Genomic DNA, 24,557 nt, shown 5'->3' on the forward strand with positions numbered 1-24,557 from the left:
TGTGTGTGTGGTGTGTATGTGTGATACCACACCTGGTATGGATACATTTTGATAGAGAAAGAGACGAGAGGAAAATGCTGGCTTTATTTTAGCTTGAACAACTACAAAGAAGCTGATTCTGAAGGGCTTGGAAAATGGTGGAAGCAGCAGGGCCTACAACGTGACTCAGTAGGTAAAGGGGCTTGCTGCCAAGCCTGTGACCTGAGTTCAATCCCTGGAACCCCTGTGGCAGAAAGACAAAGCCGACTTGTACAAATTGCCCTTTGACCTCCACACATGCACCAATGTGCATGTGCATGATGCACACACAAATAAAACAAAATTTTAAAAAGAAAGCGCCAGAGAAGGTCTAGGATATAGTTTCATTTGTGAGTTTGGGGTGCAAAGGAACAATCTGGGCTGCAATACGCAGTTGTGGAAAGTCTGAGGTCAACACGAGCAACATACATCATCCTGATATTACCTGTGTTTTGGATACTGACTCCATTTCCAACATTCTAAATGAAAAAGAATGGAGCCTAATGCTGACAACACAGTTTCTGAGCGGGATCTTCCAAATACACTCTTAAATTTCACCAAAGGGAAACCCACTGTTTTCTTATTGAATGTGCTGGATAGCTTCAGTTGTCAACTTGACACATCTGGGAAGAGGGAGCCTCAAAGAGGGAATTTCCTTTATTGGACTGGCCTGTGGCCATGTCTATGGGGCATTTTCTTGATTGCTGAGTGATGGGAGAGGGCCCAGCCCACTGTGGGTGGTGCCATCCTAGGCAGGTGGTGCTGGGTTTTATAAGAAAGCAGGCGAGTAGAGGTCAAGGGAAGCAAGCCAGTAGGCAGTGTTCCTCCTTTGTCTGTGCTTCACTTCTTGCCTCCAGGTTCCCACCTTTAGCTCCTGCCCCAGATTCTCCCTAGGAGGGACGGTAGTGCAAGCTGAAATGGGCCCTTTCCTCTCCAAACTGCTTTTGGTCATGTGGTCTACCACAGCAACAGAAAGCTAACTAGAACACTGAATAACAAGGGATGGTTAAGTGCCTTGTGCAGACAGCCTTAGAGCCTAGAATTGAACGCCCGGGCTTGAGAACACCTTCATGTCAGGCCACCAGTGCTTTGCGACAGATCTTCCATTTTGAGGACAAGTCTCTTTAGGGATGGAAGAAAACTATCAGAGTAGCCCACAAATTCACCCATTTGTCTGGTTACCACTTACCACGTTCAGCAACATAATGATACAAAAATTGATGCATACTGCAGTCCCTGTGGTTGCAACCTGAGAGTTATTCCTGATTAACGCCCACTTGAAGGCAGCGAAAGTACTGACAGTCACCACCCGGTAAATGACGATCCCAAACACAGCAGCAATCACCACGCAGATCTGGCAGGGAAGACAGAGGAGACCCTGTGAGCCTTTTAATGGGACATTTCAAGAAGCAGATTCATGAGCCTAGAAAACTTCTCGTGAAAAAGAAATCAAGTGAAGGTGGTATTGATTCCAGACCATCCCCAAGAAAATGCACTTTTCACTATGGTGTATGCGTCCTCTGTAATTTCTGACTAAATAGAAAAAAAAAAAAACTTGCCTGAAAGTTGAGTCTGTGAGAGCTATGAGGAAACACTTTTAAAGCAGACTCTTGAGGTGACCAGACCCAAATCTCAATTACAGAAATCTCATCCTGGCAAGCTTCTGATTACAACCATTTGTTTCCTATTGTTCTAGGATAAAAACAAAGCCCTTGTTGTGTCCTCTAAGACTCCTTCCAGACCCCCAGTGCATCATTCTTTCTGCTCTCTGAGGACTCCAGATATTAAAAAAATTAAAAATTAAAAATTTTTATTTATGTATTGTGTGTGTGGTGTGCATATGTGTGTGCACGCCCATGTGTGCCACAGTGCATGGGGGGATGTCAGAGGATAACTTGAGGGAATCAGTTCTCTCCTTCCACTAAGTGGTTCTGGGGATCGAACTCAGTTATTCAGACTTGGTGGCAAGCACCTTTACCTGCTGAGCCATCTCACTAGCCCCCAGACGTTGTTTGTTGCTTCACATGAGCTAAGCATTCTTAATCTTCAAGATCATTTCCTTCATCTACTACATCTACCCACCCAGTCTCGTGCCCAACAAGCACACACACACACACACACACACACACACACACACACACACACAATAACACCACCTCATCCTTTACTTCTCAACTTAAGAATCGCTGCATAATTGAACTTTCCCTTGACCACCAGATCATGTTTGTTGTTGTTACTGTATGGCACATATACCATATAGGTGCATCCTCTTTCAGGAAACTACTCATAACTATTATCTACTCATAATTAATTATTATTAATCTCTCCCATTAGAAAGTAAGGTCCAGAAAACAGGGACAGTATCTATTTATAAATGCCTGCTGTTTGTTGTTGAATGAACCAAGTATGGGATGGAGACAAAATTTCTTACTATCTGATGCATATACAGACAAAGGCACTTTTTCCTGAAGATTTCATGACATTTGAGAATAATGTATGGTATGACTTCTATCTTTAGAATATAATAAGAATCTGAGACTCCAAACAGTTTTTCAACTTTCATTAGATGATTCATGTAATGTGTCTTAACATAGTGATCCTGGTCAACTTAATTATCAAAAGCTAGATTTTAAAACCAGTCCCTTCAATAATCTCTGCCGATTTAGAGATTCCTTTCCTCAGAATATGTCCTGGGATTACAGGAACACATCACTGTGCCCAGTTTTGGGGGATCGAATCCAGGGCTTTGATCATTCAAGACAAGTGCTCTGTCAAATAAGCTATATCTCTCATTTCTATATTTAACTTTATGCACCTATATGCATAGCATACATAGAATACATTTCTCATTTGATGGGCTTCATAAAAATGTTCGTAAATCTTTCTTAAGACTGTGACATGTCTTATCTCACATTTTTAGTTCCTTCAGTAAGGCACAGTGGACCATGGTAAGGGGAAGAACATAAGATTACAGTGAAGGGTCTAAACACTTACTGATGGACCCTGTGCAATCCCTTTAACCTTTTAGTGTCTCCGTTGCTTCATTGGTCATATGGCACTAGCTATACCATCCCAGAACACCAAATGCAGTGGCGAGGATTAAATAACATTCTGTGCTTTATGTTTATGACTATTGCTGCTATATTGGAGGTTTGCACCTTATTAAGCTAAAGAGATTTGTAGAAAAAGTCTCAAACCATAAAAAATATTCCTGATGCAGAAACGATAAGTCTGCTGCATTTATCAGTAAATGCTTGATAAGGTTCTGGTTTTCCTGAAATGGGATTCATCCGTTCTTTCTTGGAATACTTGGCTTCAAACTGAGGTCGTATTTCTTCCTGAAAAACAAGAAGACACATTCTTAAGCACTGAGGAGGTGCTCACACAATAAGAGAAGTGTCTTCTTATCCCACCATAAAACCGAGTCTGTAGTTGCCACACCAATCAACCAATCAATGAAGTGGGGCTTAGAGTTCCAATCTTAAACATTTGGAAATTGATCACTTGAAGGCTATTCATAAAATAGTGGTCAAGATTTATCATGGAAAGCAACATGATTTAGAATAGCAGTTACAATTTTCTGTTATCCTTCTAAACTATGCCTGAAGAAACAGAGTAATAATATTTTAAAAGCGACTGTCTATCCTATTCCTAGTGGTTTAGAACAACTAAGAAATTTCCACCTTTATTACCAGGCAGTGACACGGACATTAGAACAAAGAAGTCTTCTGAACAGGCAAATGTTCAAAAGCTATTTTGAGAATTATAATGACAATATAATTCTTAACTTTTTTCTCCTAAAATATTTTTATTTTGCATTTTAGAATTAAATAACTAAAAACATGGTGAACCTACATTTTAATAAGCTCTTATGGAGGCATTCACCTTTAACCAATAGATATTAAATGTAATCTTATTTGCTATCAAGAACAAAATAAGTATCCTTCAAATGTCGCTTATATCAAGGCCTCTGCAACTAGAAATCAAGCTGAGGCTTTTGTTTCATGTATCTGAGCCTCATTTCAATGTGTCAAGTTTCTAACTAAAAAGCAATTATGGGATTAGGAAAAGATAATCAGCAACATTCTAGAGTGGTTCTGGCTAATTAAGTACACGTTCTATTTCAGCGTATAGGAAGAGGTTGGAAAATGAGCAGAAATGGATGGGCTGGATGAGTTAATCCAGACAGAAACACTCAGATAAAGATAGTAGGTAAAGAAGGAACTGACAAAAGAGATTATGGTGAACAGGCACAATGTGGCAACAGCTATGCCACGTAGGGAGATACAGTTCACTTAAGCTCAGTATTCTTTGATTTATTTTAGGCAGCTGTAATTGAGAACAAACAGATATGGAATCTTCTGCTTTCTTGGGAAAGTCAGCTTATTGGGCTATAAATGTAAGCACTGTAAGAGTCGAAGACAATTATAGAACCATGCCTGGCTATGATGGGCTCAATCACGTCTTCCCTTATCCCACCAAATTCTTGTGTGTTGAGGTCCTAACTGTTAAGGAGTGAATATGAAATGTTTCTCATGGACTTGTGTGTTGGGGATTTGGTCTCTAATGTGTGTTGCTGGAAACTTTAAGAAGTGGGTCTAGTTAGAGGAAGTAGGTAACTAGGGGGATGTCCTCGAGGGTATATCGTATTCTGGTCTCTCCCTGCATAGCCTGTCTCTGCTTCCAGACTGGTGTGAGGAAGTGCACTCCTGCTATTATGCTCTGACCAAGGGCATGAGACTAAGTAACCAAGAGCTAAAATCTTTGAAGCTGTGAGCCAGCATAAATATTTCTTCCTTTTAAGTTGTTTATGTCACTTATTCTCTCACAGTAATGCAAATCTGACTCATATACACCTTTTTTTTCTTTGGTCTTTTTTGAGACAGGGTCTCCCTGTAACCCCAGCTGGCCTGGAACTCACTATGTAGACCAGGTTGGCCTCAAACTCACAGAGCTCCGTCTGCCTCTGCCTCTCAAGTGCTGGGATTAAAGGTGTGCACCACTACGCCCGGCTCCTCATATCCTCTTAATACCTCACAATGGAACCATTTTTGGAATCAGAGTCTTTGCTGAAGTAATTAAGTTAAAATCAGGCCAATAGTATAGGCCATGATCCGATATGACTGACAGTGTGGATACAGATATGCACTGAAGGAAGATGATGTGAAGATACAGGTCAAAGGCCAACAACAAACCAAAGGCAAAAGTTCCTTCGATCATCACCCTTAGAAGAAACAAACACAATGGCACCTTGATCCTAGCTTTGTAACCACCAGAACCACAGCACATATATTCTTACTGACTGATCTATCTAGTCTGTGAGACTTTATTATGATACTCTTAGCAAACCAGTACATCTAGCTATTTCTAAGGAAAGCATTAACTGAGTCTGAGCTTTTCTGAATAGTAGCCTACGAGTCATAGGCTAGAATTAAGAGGTACTTCCACAGTGAGTCTCAATTGGAGAACTAGAGTTATACAGAGCTCTGAAGGTAAGCTCCCATAGGAAGGTATGCTGAGTGAAAGAACTGGTCCGCACGCAGCGTGGACAAGAGGCTCCGGTCTTACTTGAGGTGTGTGTACTATAAGGGCAGTCACATCTTAGGCATACCCCAAGTACAGATGATAACTTCTAGACTGGTTTGGATAAGGTTACTTAAATAACGCTACATTATAGCCGAAAGAAAAAAAATTTCGTCATAAATCCTTTTTCAGAGATGGAAAATATCCAAAAGTGAAGTTATTTGTTCAAAATGATACAACTGCTTAGCGGTGACTCAGAGTCCCTTGAAAGAATATTTCCTACCCAAATGGGAACTGTTCCATGAACACATGTAACCAGAAACTGCAGAATGGCCCCACCATGCAGGATGTGCTGAAGGCAGCCTGGCTGCTGCCCAGAGATGCAATGTCTGCTGAGCAGCGTCACCAAACCCAGAACACTATTTTCCGAAGAATGTTTATAAAAACATGAGAAAGAATGTCTCCCAGAAGAACAAGAATGACCCAAACATCCCAGTGTTGTATACCAAAATACCTTGCTTTACTTTTTTTTTTTTTTTTTTTTTTTTTTTAAGGGTCTCCCTGTAGCTCTAGCTGGCCTGGAACTCACTATGTAGACCAGGCTGGCCTCGAACTCACAGAGATCGCCTGCCTCTGCCTCCCAAGTGCTGGGATTAAAGGCATGCGCCACCACACCCGGCCAAGTTTTTAATCTTTATGTCTTACTTCTTCATCCAGGCACAAGAAACCAACCCAAACCAAAACAACTTTAACACACTTATGGGAATAAGAAGCAAAGGAATCCATTCATGAGGCATGATTTGAAGTGGTCCTCTAGCTCTACAAAACCTCCCCAAATGATCTATCATGGCACTAAAATTTTCATTTTTGTGTTTCTAGAAGATTTATTTTAATATGAAGAAATACATATAGGTCTCTCTAGGAAAGAAAACATCTATCAATAGCCATGATAACTTTGTATTTTTCAAGGTTCTATTGATATGGGACTTGGGAAAGGTAAGAGACCACAGGGGGAAAGAAAGATATTTTGGGGTTCAGATAAAATACAGTCAAATGGAAGGATGTGGTAATCAAGTCTAGCATAAATGAATGGGTCAAGAAAAGAGTATCAGGATCTGACATACATTAGGAAGGAGTGCAATGTACTGACCTAGAAGGGGGAATGGGAGTTAAGCTCTTGGGAAGTATACTGACAAAGTAAATTCTAAGGGGTTGCGTTTGTCTTTGTCAGCAGCTTAGTCTACAAATGACCCTGCATTTATCCACAGCCACCAAGGAGGCTTCCTGGGAGGGCCTTTTCCTCAGCATTTAGCACTTGATGCAAGTCTGAGCCTGTGTATACCTGGGTACTGCTGGGCTTACAGCAACATCTCCCTGAGTAGTTAGTTCTCTTAGGAGATATGTTTTGTGCTAGAGATAGAAACAAACAATCTTCTAATAATGTAAAGAAAATGGGAGACAGTTAAGAAAACTTAAAAGCATTGTCCTCCTAAATCCTCTGCCTCTACTTACTAGAGAAACACTACTCATGGAACATTAATTCACTAATGTGTCAAAATGGAGCTCAGCGGTAGAGCGCATGCTTAGCATGGAAGAGGCCCCATGTCTGATCACAGCAATGATAAAAATGAAGCAAAACAAGACAAAAGCAAACAAACTCTGCCAGCGTCCTCACCCCACCCCCAGCTAAAGTTTCATTATATAGGCACACTGGCCTTGAACTTGGAATCCTCCTGCCCCAACTTCCCAGATACTAGGATCATAGGCATGCATCAACATACCCAGCTCTAGCCAGATCTTTTTTATACAACTTGAAACTTTCAGCAAAGGCAGATATTGGAGGTGTTTTATAAGTAATCTGATTTCTGTCATTCAGTAGAGGATGATGACTCAAGGAATATATTTCTTAGTGATATGTGCTATAAGGAATTCTGAGGCAAATGATACAAACCTCCTCTTCTTCCCAGTCTATCAAATCCCAGTCATAAGCAATCACTGCTCGACGTCTTTTCCAAAATTCTAGGAAAACTGTTGCTGGAATAAGCAAAGAAGGACAAAGACTTTTAAAAATAAAATGAATATTAACTGTGTCGATGAATAATGAAGTCATTGCAAACAACAGCAGTGGTTGTATATACAAACCTTCCCACAAATGAGGTTCAGCTGAGGTGTTAATGTCAATCCCACATAGCAATCCTTTTACGACATTAATCTTTTAATATCAGAATTTATAACAACTTCATTTAACTAGGACCATTTTGACAATTATTGAGCTTGGTTCAACTATAGTGAAAATTAGAGATTTCTCTTAGAATTAAATTAATATGATTTTCATGTCGAAGCAGAACAGATTTAATAGAGACAAAACTCTTGGAGCAAAATAATACAGGGAACTTTCTTACCAATACCCTCCCTATTGATACAGGATTTATTTTTAACAAGCAAAATCTAACCAGGGGAAGAAAAGCCAAAACAGAACTTAGTAGTTTACATGCATTTGACTAGCAGGAATTTCTTGTTTCCAAATCTTCCTCAAAGCAAATATATATATATGTATATGTATGTGTGTGTCTTAAGTATATTTAAATACAGGTTAATACGTTTGTAGTTAATATAAAATATTCTTTTTTTATTCCTGTAAAAAATTAAAGTATATTTGAAGAGCATATAGCTATGTTTCTTGAATGCTTTATCCATCAATGTCAGCAAAATAAAAAATATCAAAATTTTAAGCTCATTATGCTTGTCTTTTGTATTGTAGAAAACTATAATTCTGTTCAACTGCCATTCCCACTGACTGCATTGACTTCAGGGCAAAGACTACCAACTGTTCTCTAAGATCTATTTCTGGTGCACAACAAAAGAATTCTTGCTGGAAACATGTTTGCTCAACTATATTCCATGTAGTAGGGCTGTCCGCCAGCCTGAAATGTTCGCTTCAGACTTTTACATAACAGAGTAATTACACCATCCTTTATGCTACAAAAATGTCAGAGCTTTATATTACAATGGTCTAGCCTTATCTTAATTAACATAGACACTTTATCATGTAGAAAAGATAAATTTCACTGGGCCATTGGAACATGACACTGAAGACATGAAGCTGTGCGAAGTTGTATTTCACTTCCCTTGTAGATCTTAGAACAATCTCAAGCCACGTTGTCCTAGTTTGTTTCTCCATTGCTGTGACAAAACACTCTGATCAATACCAACTTGGGGAGGAAAGGGTTTATTTAGCTTACATATCCCGGGTCACAGTTCATCTAGGAGCCCAAGGTAGGAACTCAGGGCAGGAACCTGGAATCAGGAGCTGGAGCATAGGCCATGGAGGACTGCTGCTTACTGGCTTGATCCCCTGGTCCTTGCTCAGCCTGCTTTTTTATGCAACACAGGCCCACCTGCCCAGGGATGGCACCACCCACAGTGGGTTGGGCCCTCCCACATCACTCATCAAGAAGATGCCCCTCAGACATGGCCACAGGCCAGTCCAATAGAGGCAATTTCCCAACTGAGGCTCCCTCAACCCAGGTGTGTCAAGTTGACACTAAAGCGATCCAGCACACACAACTAAAATTTTATCAATTTTACTTATAAGATAGGGTTTTGCATTTCCTCCCCCTTTCCTATCCTCACCTCCCCCTTGTACTATTATCTAACCTTCCCACAAATGAAGTTTAGCTGAGGTATTAATTTTAATCCCAAATAGCAATTCTTCTAAGACATTGTCACATTAAGAAAATCTGAGACTTCTCTCTTAGTATAGGTAGGATTAGGGGTAGTGTTTAGGTGGATTATTATTCAAATATAGTAATCTCCTTTTATATATTCCAATACCTCTAACTGTGCATGAAATTGCACATAGTACCTAAGTGTGTACAGTCTATGCTTTCCACTATTTGTCTTTACTGTAGATATTAGCCACCTCGGCACACATTCTTTTCTTAAGAGCAAAGAACTGTTATAGCTTTACTTCAGGAAGTGTTTACAGCATCTCTTGGGCATATGCAAATGAACAACACTGGCACTCTTGAGCTTTGGTTCCGTTCTTAAGACCATTTCTAAGCAAAAAGAACACCGAACAGAAGCACCGTGGTACTATGACAGTCAATCTGATCATTGAGATGGCTTTTCAGGGACTATTAGGTAAAGTGGGTGGGTAGGATATCCAATGTGGATATCCTAGAGGAGATCTAGACATTTCATGTCCTAGACAAGATGGAGGTGGTTGTCTATGTGAGCTTTTGCCATGTAGTTCAGAACAGTGTGTAATTTAAAACATAATTTATTTCTCAAAATTTTTATTTAATATTATTGTACCATGGTTGACCACAGGTAGATGAAACAGAAAACAAACAAATTATAGCTAAGAGTGACTATTGTGCCCAAATACTCTTGGCTTAGAGTCATATAAAGAACTGACTTTGGAAGCTCATAAAGGACACATAAGGGTCATGATATACAATGCTCTGAAGGCCATACTGCGCTTGACTATTTTCTTAAGAGAGCAACTGTTGTCAGTTTCGAATACATTTGTAACACACTGATATGATTTTTTTCAAAGCCACTTCTTAACCCTAGAGCATAACTAGATTACATTTATTTATTTCAATTAAACATTACTAGAATCAACATGAACATAAGTGACCTGATTCAATTTTGGACTGAAGAATTAAGAAAGAAGTAGATACATCTTTCCCAAGCCCCTTTTTCCCTCATGCTGGATGAATAACGAGGACAGAGCCATATGCCAGAAGGAACCTATCCATCCATCTGAATGGCAATATGGAAAACTTCCTGCCAACCAGGACTGCCTGCTTAGATCTATTGAATGCCAGGTTTGGGGGGGGGGTCAGTAGTATAGCTGTTGGCTTTACTCATCTGAACTAATAAGAACTTCTTTCTGGAAAACACAGCTAACAGTCAGCATTCTATAAATTTTAAGAAAGAACCAATTGAGTTGTTTTCCCAGCTCACTAAGGCATTTAGAGACTCTTACACAGAAAAAAATTCCCTTTCAGATGTATATCTGAAGTTCCATACTGTACTGCCTAATTACCATCAGACAGCTAGGAGAGGGCAGAGCCAGGGTTTGGTCCTGATTTGTTTGAGTCTTAGCATTTTAATCTGAGAATTCAAATTTCTATTAAAATGAGAAGACTCCCCACCTCGAGAAAAACAAAGAAGGTCTAGTCTTCCAATCATTTGGGGGCACTTTGCTGAACTAGGTATAAATACAAAGGGACCGTGTTACAGAGTTGTGGGTTCCGTATGAAAACCTGACATTTTTTCTTTATCCTTCCTTCAGGTCTTAATTTAGGGGTCAAGAAAAGCTTACACACATTCCAAAAGCTGCTAGAGACACAATACTACTGATAACATAATAGGTTTTGAAAGACCCAGTTTGATTCTTCTTGTTTAGAATGCCTGTTCTGGAAACCAAGAGATGAATTCTGTTGACTGCCAGAAAATAACTGTAAAGTCGTGTTTTCCCTTACACTTGAAAAATTGAAAAATTAAAGAGACTTATGGACTGGAGAGATCGCTCAGTGGTTAAGAGCACTAGCTGCTCTTGCAGAGGATGTGGGATCGGTTCCCAGCACCCACATGGCAGCTAACAACTGTCTGTAACTCCAGTTTCTGGAGTTTTGATGTCCTATTCTGACCTTCATGGACATTGCATGACACGTGCACACTTACATACATGCAGGCAATATGCTCATACACATAAAATAAAAATAATAAATTATATAAAAAAAGAAAAATTAAGAGACTAAAAGGTCCTGTGGTATAACTTTTCCCGTAACTTGTCATAAGGCTGTGTTCCATTTGTTTAGATAAATACAAGAATTGAGGCTTGGTTAACGATAAAATGGGCAGCACACATGGAAAACAAAGGGTGATTTTTATTTCAGAATGGTGACCTGCTCTCTGATAACTCAAAGCATCTTTCCAAACCTAGTCAGGATTATTTTCTTACTGGAGCTGGGGACATAGCTCAGTTGGGAGAGTGCTTGCTTAACAAGCATGAGGCCCCGAGTTCAGTCCTCATGAAAAAAATGATTTTGTTACTTTCTAGAAAAGGCAGAATGCCTTACTTCACATATCAAACCACTTTTCTACCAATACTAATTTCCTTTAAAAATAAAACTAGTAATATTAATGAATTTCATTTTTACCACATCCTATATAACTTTCTGAGAATGTCTGCTTGGAAAAGCTACAGAAAAGTTATAATAATATACTTCCCTCAAGGAATTAAAAAAAAACAAAAAAATGAGGTCATTTTTTTTTGGGTGCTTAGCTTATAAAGTCTACACATGAACAAAGAAATTGGCCAAGAATCACAAACTCAAAGTTAAGGCAAAGTAGCAGAAAACTGAAAAGATTAAAATCACAAGATAGAGAGTGGACGGTTGGGAGAAATTGAGAGGTCTGTGCCCCAGGTCAGATGGAAGATAGTACTCAGCTCTTATTTGCTGTATTGTGGAAAGATCCTAAACACTCTCAAGAGGAGCCATAAATATCTTCACATAAATCATATCAGTATCAAGATAGCAATAGTCTATTCAGATATTTAAAAAACCCAACAGTATATTTTTATAGGCTACTAATTTACATCTAAGAGACGTTAGTGACAATAATGATGTTAGCAAAAGTAAATGAGAGAAGAGTTTGTGAAACACAGACATGTCAAAATGAGGTATTTTCAGAATCTAGAAAGTCAGGAATGTGAACGTATTTTATTTACTTTTAATATTTTATTTATTTTTATTTTATGTGTATGAGTGTACTGAGTGCATGTATTTAAGTGCACACGTGTTAGGAAATGCCCACTGAGGTCAGAATAAGGTGTCAGATACCCTGGAACTAGAGTTAATGACGGTTGTTAGCAGCCATGTGGGCGCTGGGAATTGAACCCGGGTCCTCTGCAAGAACAGTCAGTACTTTTAACCTCTGAGTCATCTATCCAGTTTGGGAACATATTTTAATAAGATCAATGCTTATTATTGGTGCTAGAACCTTTTAGAAGAGTACTTGTGTTCATGTGCAGGATGGTGAGCTTGTAACTTAGGAGGAAGACCGTAAGTTTGTTAGAGTCTGATCTACCATAAGATACTACAGAGCTATCCTGATAGGAATCCAGTGGTTGGGGTGTTTTATGTAATATATGTAAATATGGCTGATTAAGCAATCTGAAAGAAACAGTTCTCAAATTTTAATTGCATTCATTTGAAGTGTCAAGTATTTGCTAGATGTACTGATTTCCATGCTTAAATGACACCTGATTATTTATTTGGTTTCACAAGCATCCTGACACAGGAAAAAGGGATTCCAGAGAGTCATTATAAAATAATATTCTCAGGGGACTGAGATGACTCAGCAGTTTGGAGCACTGGTTGCTCTGGCAGAGGACCTAGGTTCAGTTCCCAGCACCCACATGGTGGTTAGCAATCATCTGTAATTCCAGTTCTGGAGGCTCCGACACCCTTTTCTGGTTTCCGTGGTCATTGCATGCACGAGTGCACTTACATACATACTCATATACATAAAACAAAAATAAATTAAAACTAAACTAAATTAAGATAGTATTCTCTACTTCAAATGTATCTTCACATTCTGTACTACACATTGTTGTTGAAAAATTCTTGAAAAGGAGATTGCCTCTTCAAGACAAATTAGATTTGCTTATTCTAATACCAATTTTGAACTGGTAACATGGGGAATTTCACAGGTTATTTTAGTTTTCTTGAGGAACTGCAGTTCCCTGGGGCCCTGTCTGCAGATATGCTTCCCTTCTGTAAAAAGTCACCGAACTGCAGAAACGTGAGGATCTTCACTTTCACTCTTGAGGACTTAAGGATAAAATATACTAAAATAATTATCCACATGGGTAAAGAGACAGTGCAGAAATGTGATCCCTGTGAGAGATGAAACAAATGAAGTGAGCCTCAGGACCATATCAGCTCAATGCTTAGAGTTTCCAGGCTACAGTTCAGGAAGGAGGACCAAGATGATGGCCCTAATGAGTGGAGGAGACAGACACCGGAGTGAGTAGGTTCAGTTAACAGGCTTTGTGAGGCAGGGTACTAGATAGGAAGGGCTACCCTAGGAGAAGCTTCTAGATGTCAACAATGTAGTTCCTTCTACTCTTGACATGTCTGAAATGAAACTGTTGGTAACAAAATAACCTTCAGAGCTCACAGAGGGCTAGAACTAGTTCATAATCAGGCTTGTAGAAAAAGAGAGTTGCAACACAGGAGAATTCTAAAGGTCTCGTGTTAGAGATGGGCTCCTACCCCATCCCAAAAATCTAAAAAAAGTCCCAGGAGCATCAAACTGACCAATAAACAAGTTGATTGGATGCTTGAACAAAGCCCAATATTAAAGAAAGTCCAGTGTCTATCATTTTCAAGCATTAAAAAAATCAATCAGACATTCAAATAAGCACAAAAATAAAATTTACAACCAGAAGAAAATTCAAATAATCCAGACTGAAAACAGAGAACAGTCATAGATGAGAGAAAAAGGGTGATAAGTGATGGTAAATACGGTAAGAGGATTGCTGTAAGTTTGAGGCCAGACTTAGCTACATAATGACTTCCAGTCCAGGTTACACAGTAAGACTGTCTAACAAGAACTTTGCTTTTCAGAAAGATAAAGAGAAACATGAAAGAGGAGATTAATTAAAATAATGAAAGATCTGATTTATTTACATGAGAGAAAAACTGTAAAACATGAAAAATGAAGGTACACTAGGTATACCTTTTACACCTGAGATCCCAGCATTTGGGAGGCTGAGGCAGGAGAATTGCCATTACGTTGAGGCTAGTCTGGGGTAACATAGTTGTTTCTAAACCAATCCAGCCATATGAGAGTCTTTTTTCAAAAAAATATCCACATGGAAAGATATAAATCTGACAATTATCTTAGATGGCATGTAAAAATAAACTTAGAATAACTCATGAACCTAAACATATGAAGGAAAACTATAAGCTTTCTAGAAGAAAACAGAGACTCTTAGGAAGCTTTGAGTTTGTCAAAGATTTCTTAAACACAAAATGCACTGACAGAAAAATTAAAATAGGAATATATCACAATTTAAAACTATTGCTTTAAAAATATTTTATTTCTTTGAGAATTTCATACAATGTGTTTTGATGAGATTCACCTCCTAACTCCTCCCAGATCCACCTACTTCCTTACCCACCTGTGATGGCTAATCCTGGGTGTCAACTTGACTGGAGCTGGGATTAACTGAAATGAGAGAGATCTTCTTGATTGGATCATATGAAGCTGGAAGACACACACTAAATGTGGGTGTTACCTTCTGATGGCAGCCTGTATAAAAGGCCATGGAAGAGGAGAACATCTGGCTTCTTGCTGCTTGCCTTCTCTCTCGCTGGTTAGTTTGTCTTGCTGCTGTAGACTGAAGACTAGCTGATCTTTTAGAATTCATCAGACTTTTAGCGCCAGATTGGGACTACTGAGACATCCAGGCTCGTGGACTGAGCGACTACGGATTCTCAGCCTCTCCAGTGTGGTGCAGCCATTGTTGGACTACTCGGACTCTATCCTGTGAGCTAAGCTGATAAATCTCTCTCTATATATATATTCATTCTACTGGTTCTGTTTCTTTGGAGAACCCTGACTAATACACCACCCAACTTTGTTTTCTCTTTCCTTTGCAAGCTCACACTCTTGGGTGTGTGGCCATCCACTGGAGCATGGTTGACTTACCAGGGGCCACTCCCTGAAAGAAAACTGACTTTCCCTCTCCCAACAGCTATCAATCACCAATTGCTCCTTAGCTAGGGATGGATTCGTGCCTGTTTCACCCCTCCATGCTGGGTTTGTGTTTGACTTGAGCTTGAGTTCTTACGCATGCTGTCACCACTGCTGTGAGTTCATATGTGCAACTGACTCCATTGGGTCTGGGGGAAAAAAAGAAACCTCTTAAAATATTTATTTATTTATTATTTTATGTGTAGAAGTGATTTGCCTGCATGTATGTAAGTGTGCATGTAGTACCTGTGGAGGTCAGAAGAGGGCATTGGATCCTCTGGAATTGGAGTTATGGACAGTTGTTAGCTGTCTTTGGGTGCTGGGAACTGAACCCAGGTCCTCTGCAAGAGCAGCCAGTACTCTTAACTGCTGAGCCATCTCTCCAGCTCCTGGAAAATTCTTGCTTTTTAATAAACCCCATTACAAACTAAAAATACAAGGCTTATAGATGCCCACTGTGTCTGAGCACTCCACTGACACTCATTCTCTACACTTCACCAGATGTGAGTGTCTTCATTAACCACCATCCGTCCACTACACAGAGAAACTTCTCTGATGAGTCTGCGAGCTGCACTAATCTATGCGTAGAGATACAAATTTAGACGGTAGTTTGATACTATGTCCATTTAGCAAAATAGTAATAGCTGGCTCACCCCTGGGGCCTGTGAGCTCCCCCAATCAGGAGCTCTTTATCAGTTTACAGTACGAGGCGTGTGTTTCTTCCTGTGGATCTGACCTTAAATCCAATCAGAAAACAGTTGGTTACTCCCATATCATTAGTGTGCCTATTATCCTCATAGGCATATCTTGCCATGACAGTCATTATTGTAGTTCACAAGGTTCACAGCTGGGTAAGATTGTAGATGACTTTTTCCCCCAGAAGCCAGCACAATACTTCCAGTACTATGACTGGCTTTTAGCCAGCAGGGAGGAAGCTTCCTGGTCAGTACCAAGTTGATTTTTTTCATGTCCTGTGAGAAATGTGTGGTGTCTTCAGAAATATGATCTTATCATCAAGTTTTGGTGGGAAACCTCCCTCCCCCCATGGCTCAGGAACCATTTCATGGAGAGGTTGGAAAGACTGTAAGAGCCAGAGATTGGGGAGGACTCGAGTAAAGTCGTGTCTTCTCTACATGACTAGACTGCTGTGCTGCACTCACGAACTCACAGCAAGACTTGCACAAGATAAAGCCAGCTAGCATTCTACCATGAAGGGAGGAGGGGCTCATGAGCCTGGACTCCTAACTGAAGAGCTACTGACAATTGACGGGAAAGAATACAACAGTGTTTTCTAAGGATGTGGCTCCTGGTAGGTTGATTTCACTCCAGTGGATAGCCCCACATTCAGGAGTGTGTGTGCATATATATATATATATATATATATATATATATATGGCACACATTGGACTTGAGGGGGAGGAGTGAGAGTGAATATGATCAAAATGCATTGTATGCATGCATGAAATTCTCAAATAATTAATACAAATGTTATATTAAAAATGCAAGTCTTGGGGGCTGGAGAGATGGCTCAGCAGTTAAGAGCACTGACTGCTCTTACAGAGGACCCGGGTTTGACTCCCAGCACCCACATGGTGGCTATGAACCGTCCTTAACTCCAGTTCCAGGGGAATCCGAAGCCCTCTTCTGACCTCTGTGGCATTGCATGACACGGGTGTACTCACATACATGCAGGTAATACACTCATATACATAAAATAAAAATAATAAAATATTTTTTAAAAATGCAAGACAAGCAAGAAAATATTGCAAACACATCTCTGATAAAGCACTTCTATCTGGACATAGAGAGAACTGAGATAACTCACAAGTAAGAAGACAAGCAATCCAATAACAAATGGGCAATGATGTGAACAAACACTTTACCAAGGAAAATATATAGATTGCAAAAAGGCCCACGCAAATATGTTCAACAGCATTACTCATTAGGGAAATGCAAATCAAAGCCACAATGGGATAACTGCTTATCCACCAGAATGACTATAATCATAAAGACTGATAATGCCAAGTGTTTGTGAGCATGTGGAATGCCTGGAACTCTCATAGATTACTCACGTGCTGGCAAATAACTACTTATGAAGCTAGTTACTCATCATCTGATCCAGTCATGGTACTTCTAGTTACTTACCAAAGAAAAATGGACACAAAGACTTTTATGAAACCATGCAAAAATCTAGAAATCCAGCAAGTTTGTTTATCTATTATTTATTCATTCATAACTGTTAAAAAAACTGAACTGGGAACAAGTGCATATTAATTGGTTAGTATATAAACAACCTGGGACATAGCCAGGCAATGAGATACTATCTTGGACTAAAAAGGAACAAACTATGGATATATGTGATAACAGTAATGACTCCCAAAAGCATTCATTGCCGTGAAAGAAGCTAGACACCAAAGGCTGCTTGTTGAATGATTCTCCTTGCATGCAGTCTGGAGCAAGTGAAACTGTGCTGATCAAAAGCAGGTGTGAGGGTGCCAATGGGCTGACTGCAAAGCCAAGGGGGCACTTCTGCAGGATAAAAATGTTCCATATCACCATGGTGATGATTACACGACCACTCACACTTGACATAATTTGTCTAATTGCCCATGGAAAATTGCTGGATTTTGTTGTATGTAAATGATACCTCAATAATGTTTATAAAATCTCACAGATCCAACACCCACAGCAAATTTCTATTAATATTGCCTCAGTTTCTTCCACTTTACATTTGTATTCAATGTACTTGAATTCACATTTTATTTGTATCCTTTATACTGTAGTTTTTGAAAGTTACATTTTATTTATTTTGTGTGTGTGCATGAGTCCTTGCCTGTGCCGTGTGTGCGCACGCGAGCGTGTGTGTGTGTGTGCGTGTGTGTGTGTGTGCGTGTGTGTGTGTGTGTGTGTGTCTGGAGATCAGAGGACAATTTGTAGATGTTGGTTCTCTCCTTCTACTCCATGTGTCTTAGAGATTGAACTCATGTTGTCAGACTTAGCAGTAAGTGCTTATACCCAGTGAGCCATCTCACTGACCCCATGAACTTCTGGCAACTGATGGCTGCTGAGAGAGGGAGAGACAGTCTCTTACAGGGATGGGACTCTTGGTAGGTTAACCAGGCTCCAGTGTATGGATTCAAACTGAAGGATGTTTGGGGACACAAAAAAGACTCTCTCTCTCTCTCTCTCTCTCTCTCTCTCTCTCCCCTCTCTCTCTGTACATACATACATATATACATACATATATACACATTAGAGTACATTAAATTGGACAGGGGCAGTAAGGGTTGGCACAGAAAGTGAATCTGAATACCATCAAATTATATTGCATGGGAATCACAAAAATAAAATTAAAATTTAAAAATAAAATATAAGCTTTGTTTTACATTGTTGGATGCTTTTATGCAATTTGTAATGTACGCTTATGTTAAGCATTCTTCTATTGCTGAATATTTAGGTTTTTACAATTTCTGCCTGTTATAAACAGCTAAAGCTAGAAAACATTTATGTTATAGCCTTTCTTTTGTAACTTCGATCTTTCCCAAAGTCAAATTCTGCACACACACACACACACACACACACACACACACACACACACACACACAGAGTTTCTGGGATGAGATTATTGACGTGAAGAGCATATATAGTTTTAGTTTCCGTTTTTATTTTTTCTTCTTTCTACTGAACAGTGTGGATTGCCTACCTGCCACCTATCAGCCCCCACTTTTACCACTTTCACATTGTTACCAGTCATTTCTCAAATACGATTTATATTATGTCCAAATGTCTCCAAGTTGGCTAGTTCCTCCAAGGGGTGGGGCTTGCCACAGAATGTGGACTGCTGGGGGGCTGCTGGGAACCATCTTGGAACAGAAGCCAGGAAGGATAGGGAAGCCGCGAGCTGTGGGGAGACCTATGAGCCGAGCCATGGGGAAGTGTACTGGCGTGGGGAACTCACAGTGGTGCAACAGCTCAAGAACAGAACGGCCCAACACTTATGGACCCGGGGCGAGATCACTGGTCCCTGAGGCATGAGCGAATGCTAGTGGTGACTATGGGCATGGAGCGGTCTGATATGGCAGGCTCTGAGCTGCACTGCCGGAGGCTTGGGCCTAGCACTAGGTACTCATTTCTTTGTAAGTTAATAAATGCACATAAAATATATTATATGGTTTGTCTGATTGCACAGGATACCTAGAGGGAATTTGGGCGACACCAAGCTTATAAACTTGAGTTGGCTTTCTGTTGTTTAAGATGAAGCACTTGTTCACTGTTGTGGCACCAATTGCCTAGCCGTCAACATGTCCTCTGTTATGAGTTTAATTGTGCTCCCTCAAAAATGTAAGTTGATTTTTTGAGCTCCAGGACCTCATAATGTGGCCTTATTTGGAAAAAGGGACATTTCAGATGCAACTAGTTAAGGCAAGTCAGAATTGGAGTAGGTTGGATCCTTAATCCAATATGGGTAGTGTTCTTATAAGAAAAAAGTCATATGACTCAACAGGTAAAGGGGCTTGCTGCCAAACCTGACAACCTGAGTTTGATCCCTGTGACCCACATGGTGGAGGGAGAGAATTGACTCCCACAAGTACTCTCTGATCTCCACAGGTGTGCTGTGTCACATGTGCAGACACACATACACTAAAATAAAGTTAATAAAAATTAAAAAAGAAAACAGCCATATGAAGATACAGGGAGAATTAGACAGGTAATTTTCTTTACCGGTAAAGATAGAGGCAGGGATTAGAGTGATGCAGCTACAGGCTTATAAGTATCAAGAATTACTGGCTAGCCCCAGGAGAGAAACATGGAATGGGTCCTTCCTGCAGAGCCCTAAGAAGGCACCATTACAGCTGATACTGTGATCATAGACTTTTAATCTCCAGTACAGTGAGAAAATAAATTTCTGTTGTTTTAGACTCTCCACTTGGTAGTATTTTGTTACAGCAGTCCTGTGAAACCAATACAGACTAAGTATGTATCACACGGAATGTCCAATTCTTTTGTAAGAGCTTTGCTCATACTATTCTTGGCTTAGAATTTTATTCGCATTTCCCTGAAACCACTCCTTGGCCCCAGGAAGTTGAACCCATGGATATGCACTGGCCTGTTATAAGTTGGACTTAACCTACTTATAATTAACAATTATCTCTTAATGTACTAGAAGTCTTTTGAGAACAAAGACATCATTTTTGTACATCCAATGTCCAGTGGGAGGAATACACAGTCTGCTAAGACACTGATACCTTTTTTTATACCCCCCTACCACCTATAGAGAATGCATGATATAGGAAACAGGAATGTCTCTAGAACAGGGTGGACAATATATAGTTTAAAATTATGACTCTTATCAGCCGCTGCATAATTTTGGGAAACCTGAGTAGCCTCTCTAAGTCTCAGTACTTTCGTCTATAAAATTGGAATAAATAATTTGTTTCTGATGGGTTAGGAGAACTGATGAACTATTATGGGTAAATACATCTACACACATGGTTCTTTATTTTAATAAAGAACACCATTAAAAATTTTTTTTTGTCTTTTTGAAGCAGAGTCTCCCTGTAGCCCCAGTTGTCCTGGAACTCAGGGACAGGACAGGCCTGTAGACCAAGCTGGCCTTGAACTCACTGAGATCCACCTACCTCTGCCTCCCAAGCGCTGGGACTACAGGCGTGTGCCACCATGCCTTAATGTAATATTTTTATTAATACTTTGACAAGACCATTTTTGTGGACATGTGGACACAATTAAAAGGATAAAGTTAGAATACATGTCCACAAAAAGGCCAATTATTATGAATGATTTTAAAAGAGGTAAATATTCTTTGTCATTTCCTTACAGAATGACACCAAATCTTTACATTTGGACTAAAACAGTCACTATACTGTCATTCTGATTGGAGGGCATGTAGTACCTCACTTTGTTTATTGGGGATAATTCTTTTAAGGAATATTGAAAATGGAAAAAAGGAAGAAATAAAAAGAGGACTCAGAAATAAAGAGGGAGACAATCCACATTCTGGCAGATCTCTGCCAACATCTATGATTTACTTCTTTTCCCCTCTAGGAAGAGAAGCTAATTTAGTACATAATTATCCTGTCCTCTTCCTTGTGAACAAAGAGGAGCACCGAGGAGAGAGCCACACTGTGGCCTCAGTCCAGAGCCCTGGGCTCACGGTGCAATTTGAAGTCTTCAGGGAGTCCTACTGCTACATATGTGGGAACATGAGCAAAACCAACTACAAACTGGTTCCAAACAGAGTCTTTACTGTTGAGCGGGCAAACACACAAGTCAAAGACAACAAAGGAGAGCATCCACTCAGAGATCTTTGCAATTACTCTGCTCTTACCTTGTGTCTAGCAATGTTTCTGAAAATAGAGTACATTGTTTTCTTAAGTACTGTAACTTGTCAATCACAAGAGATGATTCTGAAGCCATTAGACTGAGCTCTATTAGAACCGACGTGCTTTTATAAACTATCACCATCTCAAAGCAGCACAAATGGGGTTCAGGATGAGCACAACAGTTCTTTATCTGAAAGTTTAGGTCTCCAAAGGAGAATCAAATGCTACAAACAATACCCAAGCCTATTATGGAGCCAAGGAGAGATGGCTGCTCATTTTAATTGCTGGCTTTGCTATTTGCTAGCTTCTACTTCAGTTCTTCAGTTACTGCATGAGGGTCCTAACAGTAGCTTTCTCAGAGGTTGTGATGGGGGTTACACGAGATAAGCCCAACGCAATGCTTAGGATACTGGGCACCACGCAGTAAGCCCCCAATAAATGCAAACTACTAAGATAGCTATTATTATTGTTGGTTATCCTATATTTCTGCAAATGATATATCCCTTTCTGCAAAGAAACACCTGGGATAAATGATTTATGTCCTCAAACTAGCACTTTCCTGGGAATAATACGAGAGTCAAACATTAAGTTGTTAACCAATATGAAGCAATTCAGGGGTTGAATTATTCTAGGCTTGCTCTGCCTGGAGTAGCCCTAAAATGTTCTCTTGTGTCCAAAGTTTATTACTGATCTATCAGAATCATCCTGCACATATCCCTCAGCACAGAGCTGTCAGAGATCCAGTACACCCACTTGTAATCCCAGAATCTTCTTAACCCCATGCTCCAGGAAGCTACCATCAATCAGCTGAGGTTGGCTGGGGACATATAAAATTTATTTTTGCACTCAGAGCTTAAGAGCACTGGCTGCTCTTGGAGAGGACCCAGATTCAGTTCCCAGCACTCACATGGTAGCTAACAACAGTCTGTGACTCCAGTTTCAGGGGATCTGATACCAATTTCTAACTTCCATGGGCATTGCATGACATGGGTGCACTTATACACATGCATACACTCATACGAAGTAAAAATAATAGCTAAAACATTAAAAAAACTTATTTGTTATTCATAACACAAGACATTCCAACTTTCAAAAATAGGGATGTAACTTCTTTTAAATAGTGGTATTGGGAGAGAGATGACAACTTCTACTTTAGAGAGAAAGGGCATTATAGCAAAAATTTAAATTTAAATCTATGCAGTCTCAGGGTTAAGGTATGGGAAGATAAACCTTATATCATTCAAGGGGTCTTTAAAACTGGAGAAACATTGGAGTAGATATTGGAGGCTTGTATTTAATTCTTCATAAATAACACCACTATACTACTCTTTGTACAGAAACATATCTCATTACACAGTAGATTGGTGGTCCAAGGAAGAGCTAGTCCATTTCATATGCTGGGAATAGCAAATAACCTTTTCTGCTCTTGGAGCTACTGGTGAGGATGCTTATGGAAGCCCTATCCCTGGCCATGAGCAAGCTCTTCCAATGCCCAAATAGCTGCTTGGCAGCTATTTCCATTTTATATGTGTGCGCTGTGACCTGAAAAAGTAGGAACCACTGATTTAAGAAATAAGTCCAGTTTTTAAAGTTGCATATCATTTGTAACAATGATAAAGTTTAAGGACTAGATGGTTTATTATGCTTCCTGTTCATGGAGACTGACATTTCTATGTTCTAGGAAAGCAAGATACATATTCTTGACCTCCAAGCTCAGTCCTGGATCTAAAACTGTGTGAGGGTTAGCTTAGTTTCTGTTTGCCCTCTTTTTCTTCCTCTTCCTCCTTCCCTTCTTCCTACTTTCCTTCCTCCCTCTTCCTTTTTCCAAGGGACACAACTGCATCAAGGATTTAAGGATAGTATAATGGTGAGAGATTGTCACAAATTCTACCAGGGAAGGCAGGAATCCCACAGAACTCAGCCTATTCACAGATAGGATAAGGATGCCAGCATTTCTGAGAGACATCGGACACAAGAGAAACTGGATCATCAATCTGAAACTACGAATAAAATTATTTAGTGGCATTTTTCTTTGCTTTTGTTTTGGGGATCATTTACATGTCCTACCAGATGGCTTTTGTACTTTCTCTATCTTACCCCCTACTTCTTTGCTTTGGTGTCCGTATAATTGCTCCTGGTTTCTTTTCCTACCTACTGGCCCCTGTGCACTGCTCAGTGTGAATTCTTTCTGTAGCAAAGTCCCCATCTCATTTCATTTTTCCAGTTCATATTTCTGAGCACAAGAGGCCAGCTGGCCCTCTAGCCTCTGTCTGGGCATTCTTCAGGCCATCTCCCAGGATATTCATCAGCAGGTAGTTTGACTGATCTTGCAGCAAATGCCTATTCAACTGAAGGGCTCAATCCATGCACTTTCAGCAAAGCCGTGGCAAGCAGAAATTTTTCTGCATAAGGAAGGTACAGTGCATCTATAGTAAGCCTTCTGAGGGAAACAAGGTTTTATATTTCTACATATCAAAAGACCATTTAAATGTATCTATTATGTTGTAAATGAATGTTTTTGGCATTTCCTTCTCTTCCCATTTTTTTCTTTCTATTCATTCGACTTTATTCATAAATCCATCATCCGATACATTAAAAATACTTGAGATCTCCAGTGACTATAGTGATTTTTGTGGAAGATAAACTTCGTAGGGTAGATAAATTGTATATGAAATTTACACAGTTATTATAAGAGGGATATAAACCAAATACTGTGGAATTTCAAACCAAGAAGGCTATCTTCTGGTGGCAGCACATGACATTTCATCTGGGTCATGAAAGATGGGGCAGATTCTGATATTCATTCCAAGCAACAATAAGCTAGGGCTAAGCTAAAAGTTGGTAAGGTTTTAAAGCAGCCTTCAAATTTTGGCATTTCAAATTGTTGAATAA

General features: G+C 39.7%; 1 protein-coding gene across 2 annotated transcripts in view; it reads right to left on the bottom strand.

Annotated features, from left to right (window-relative positions):
- Positions 1–24,557, bottom strand: part of Ano4 (anoctamin 4) — a 342,978-nt gene that overhangs the window by 45,950 nt on the left and 272,471 nt on the right. For both annotated transcript variants that reach the window (XM_017798033.1, XM_008832628.1), the window contains 3 exons: positions 7,493–7,575; positions 3,216–3,356; positions 1,208–1,372 (listed from right to left, as the gene is read on the bottom strand). In XM_017798033.1, coding sequence (XP_017653522.1) covers positions 1,208–1,372; positions 3,216–3,356; positions 7,493–7,575 — 389 coding nt within the window. The remainder of the gene's footprint in view (positions 1–1,207; positions 1,373–3,215; positions 3,357–7,492; positions 7,576–24,557) is intronic.

Source organism: Nannospalax galili, unplaced genomic scaffold (assembly GCF_000622305.1).
Source record: "Nannospalax galili isolate Female #2095 unplaced genomic scaffold, S.galili_v1.0 scaffold415, whole genome shotgun sequence".
Taxonomy (NCBI): domain Eukaryota; kingdom Metazoa; phylum Chordata; class Mammalia; order Rodentia; family Spalacidae; genus Nannospalax; species Nannospalax galili.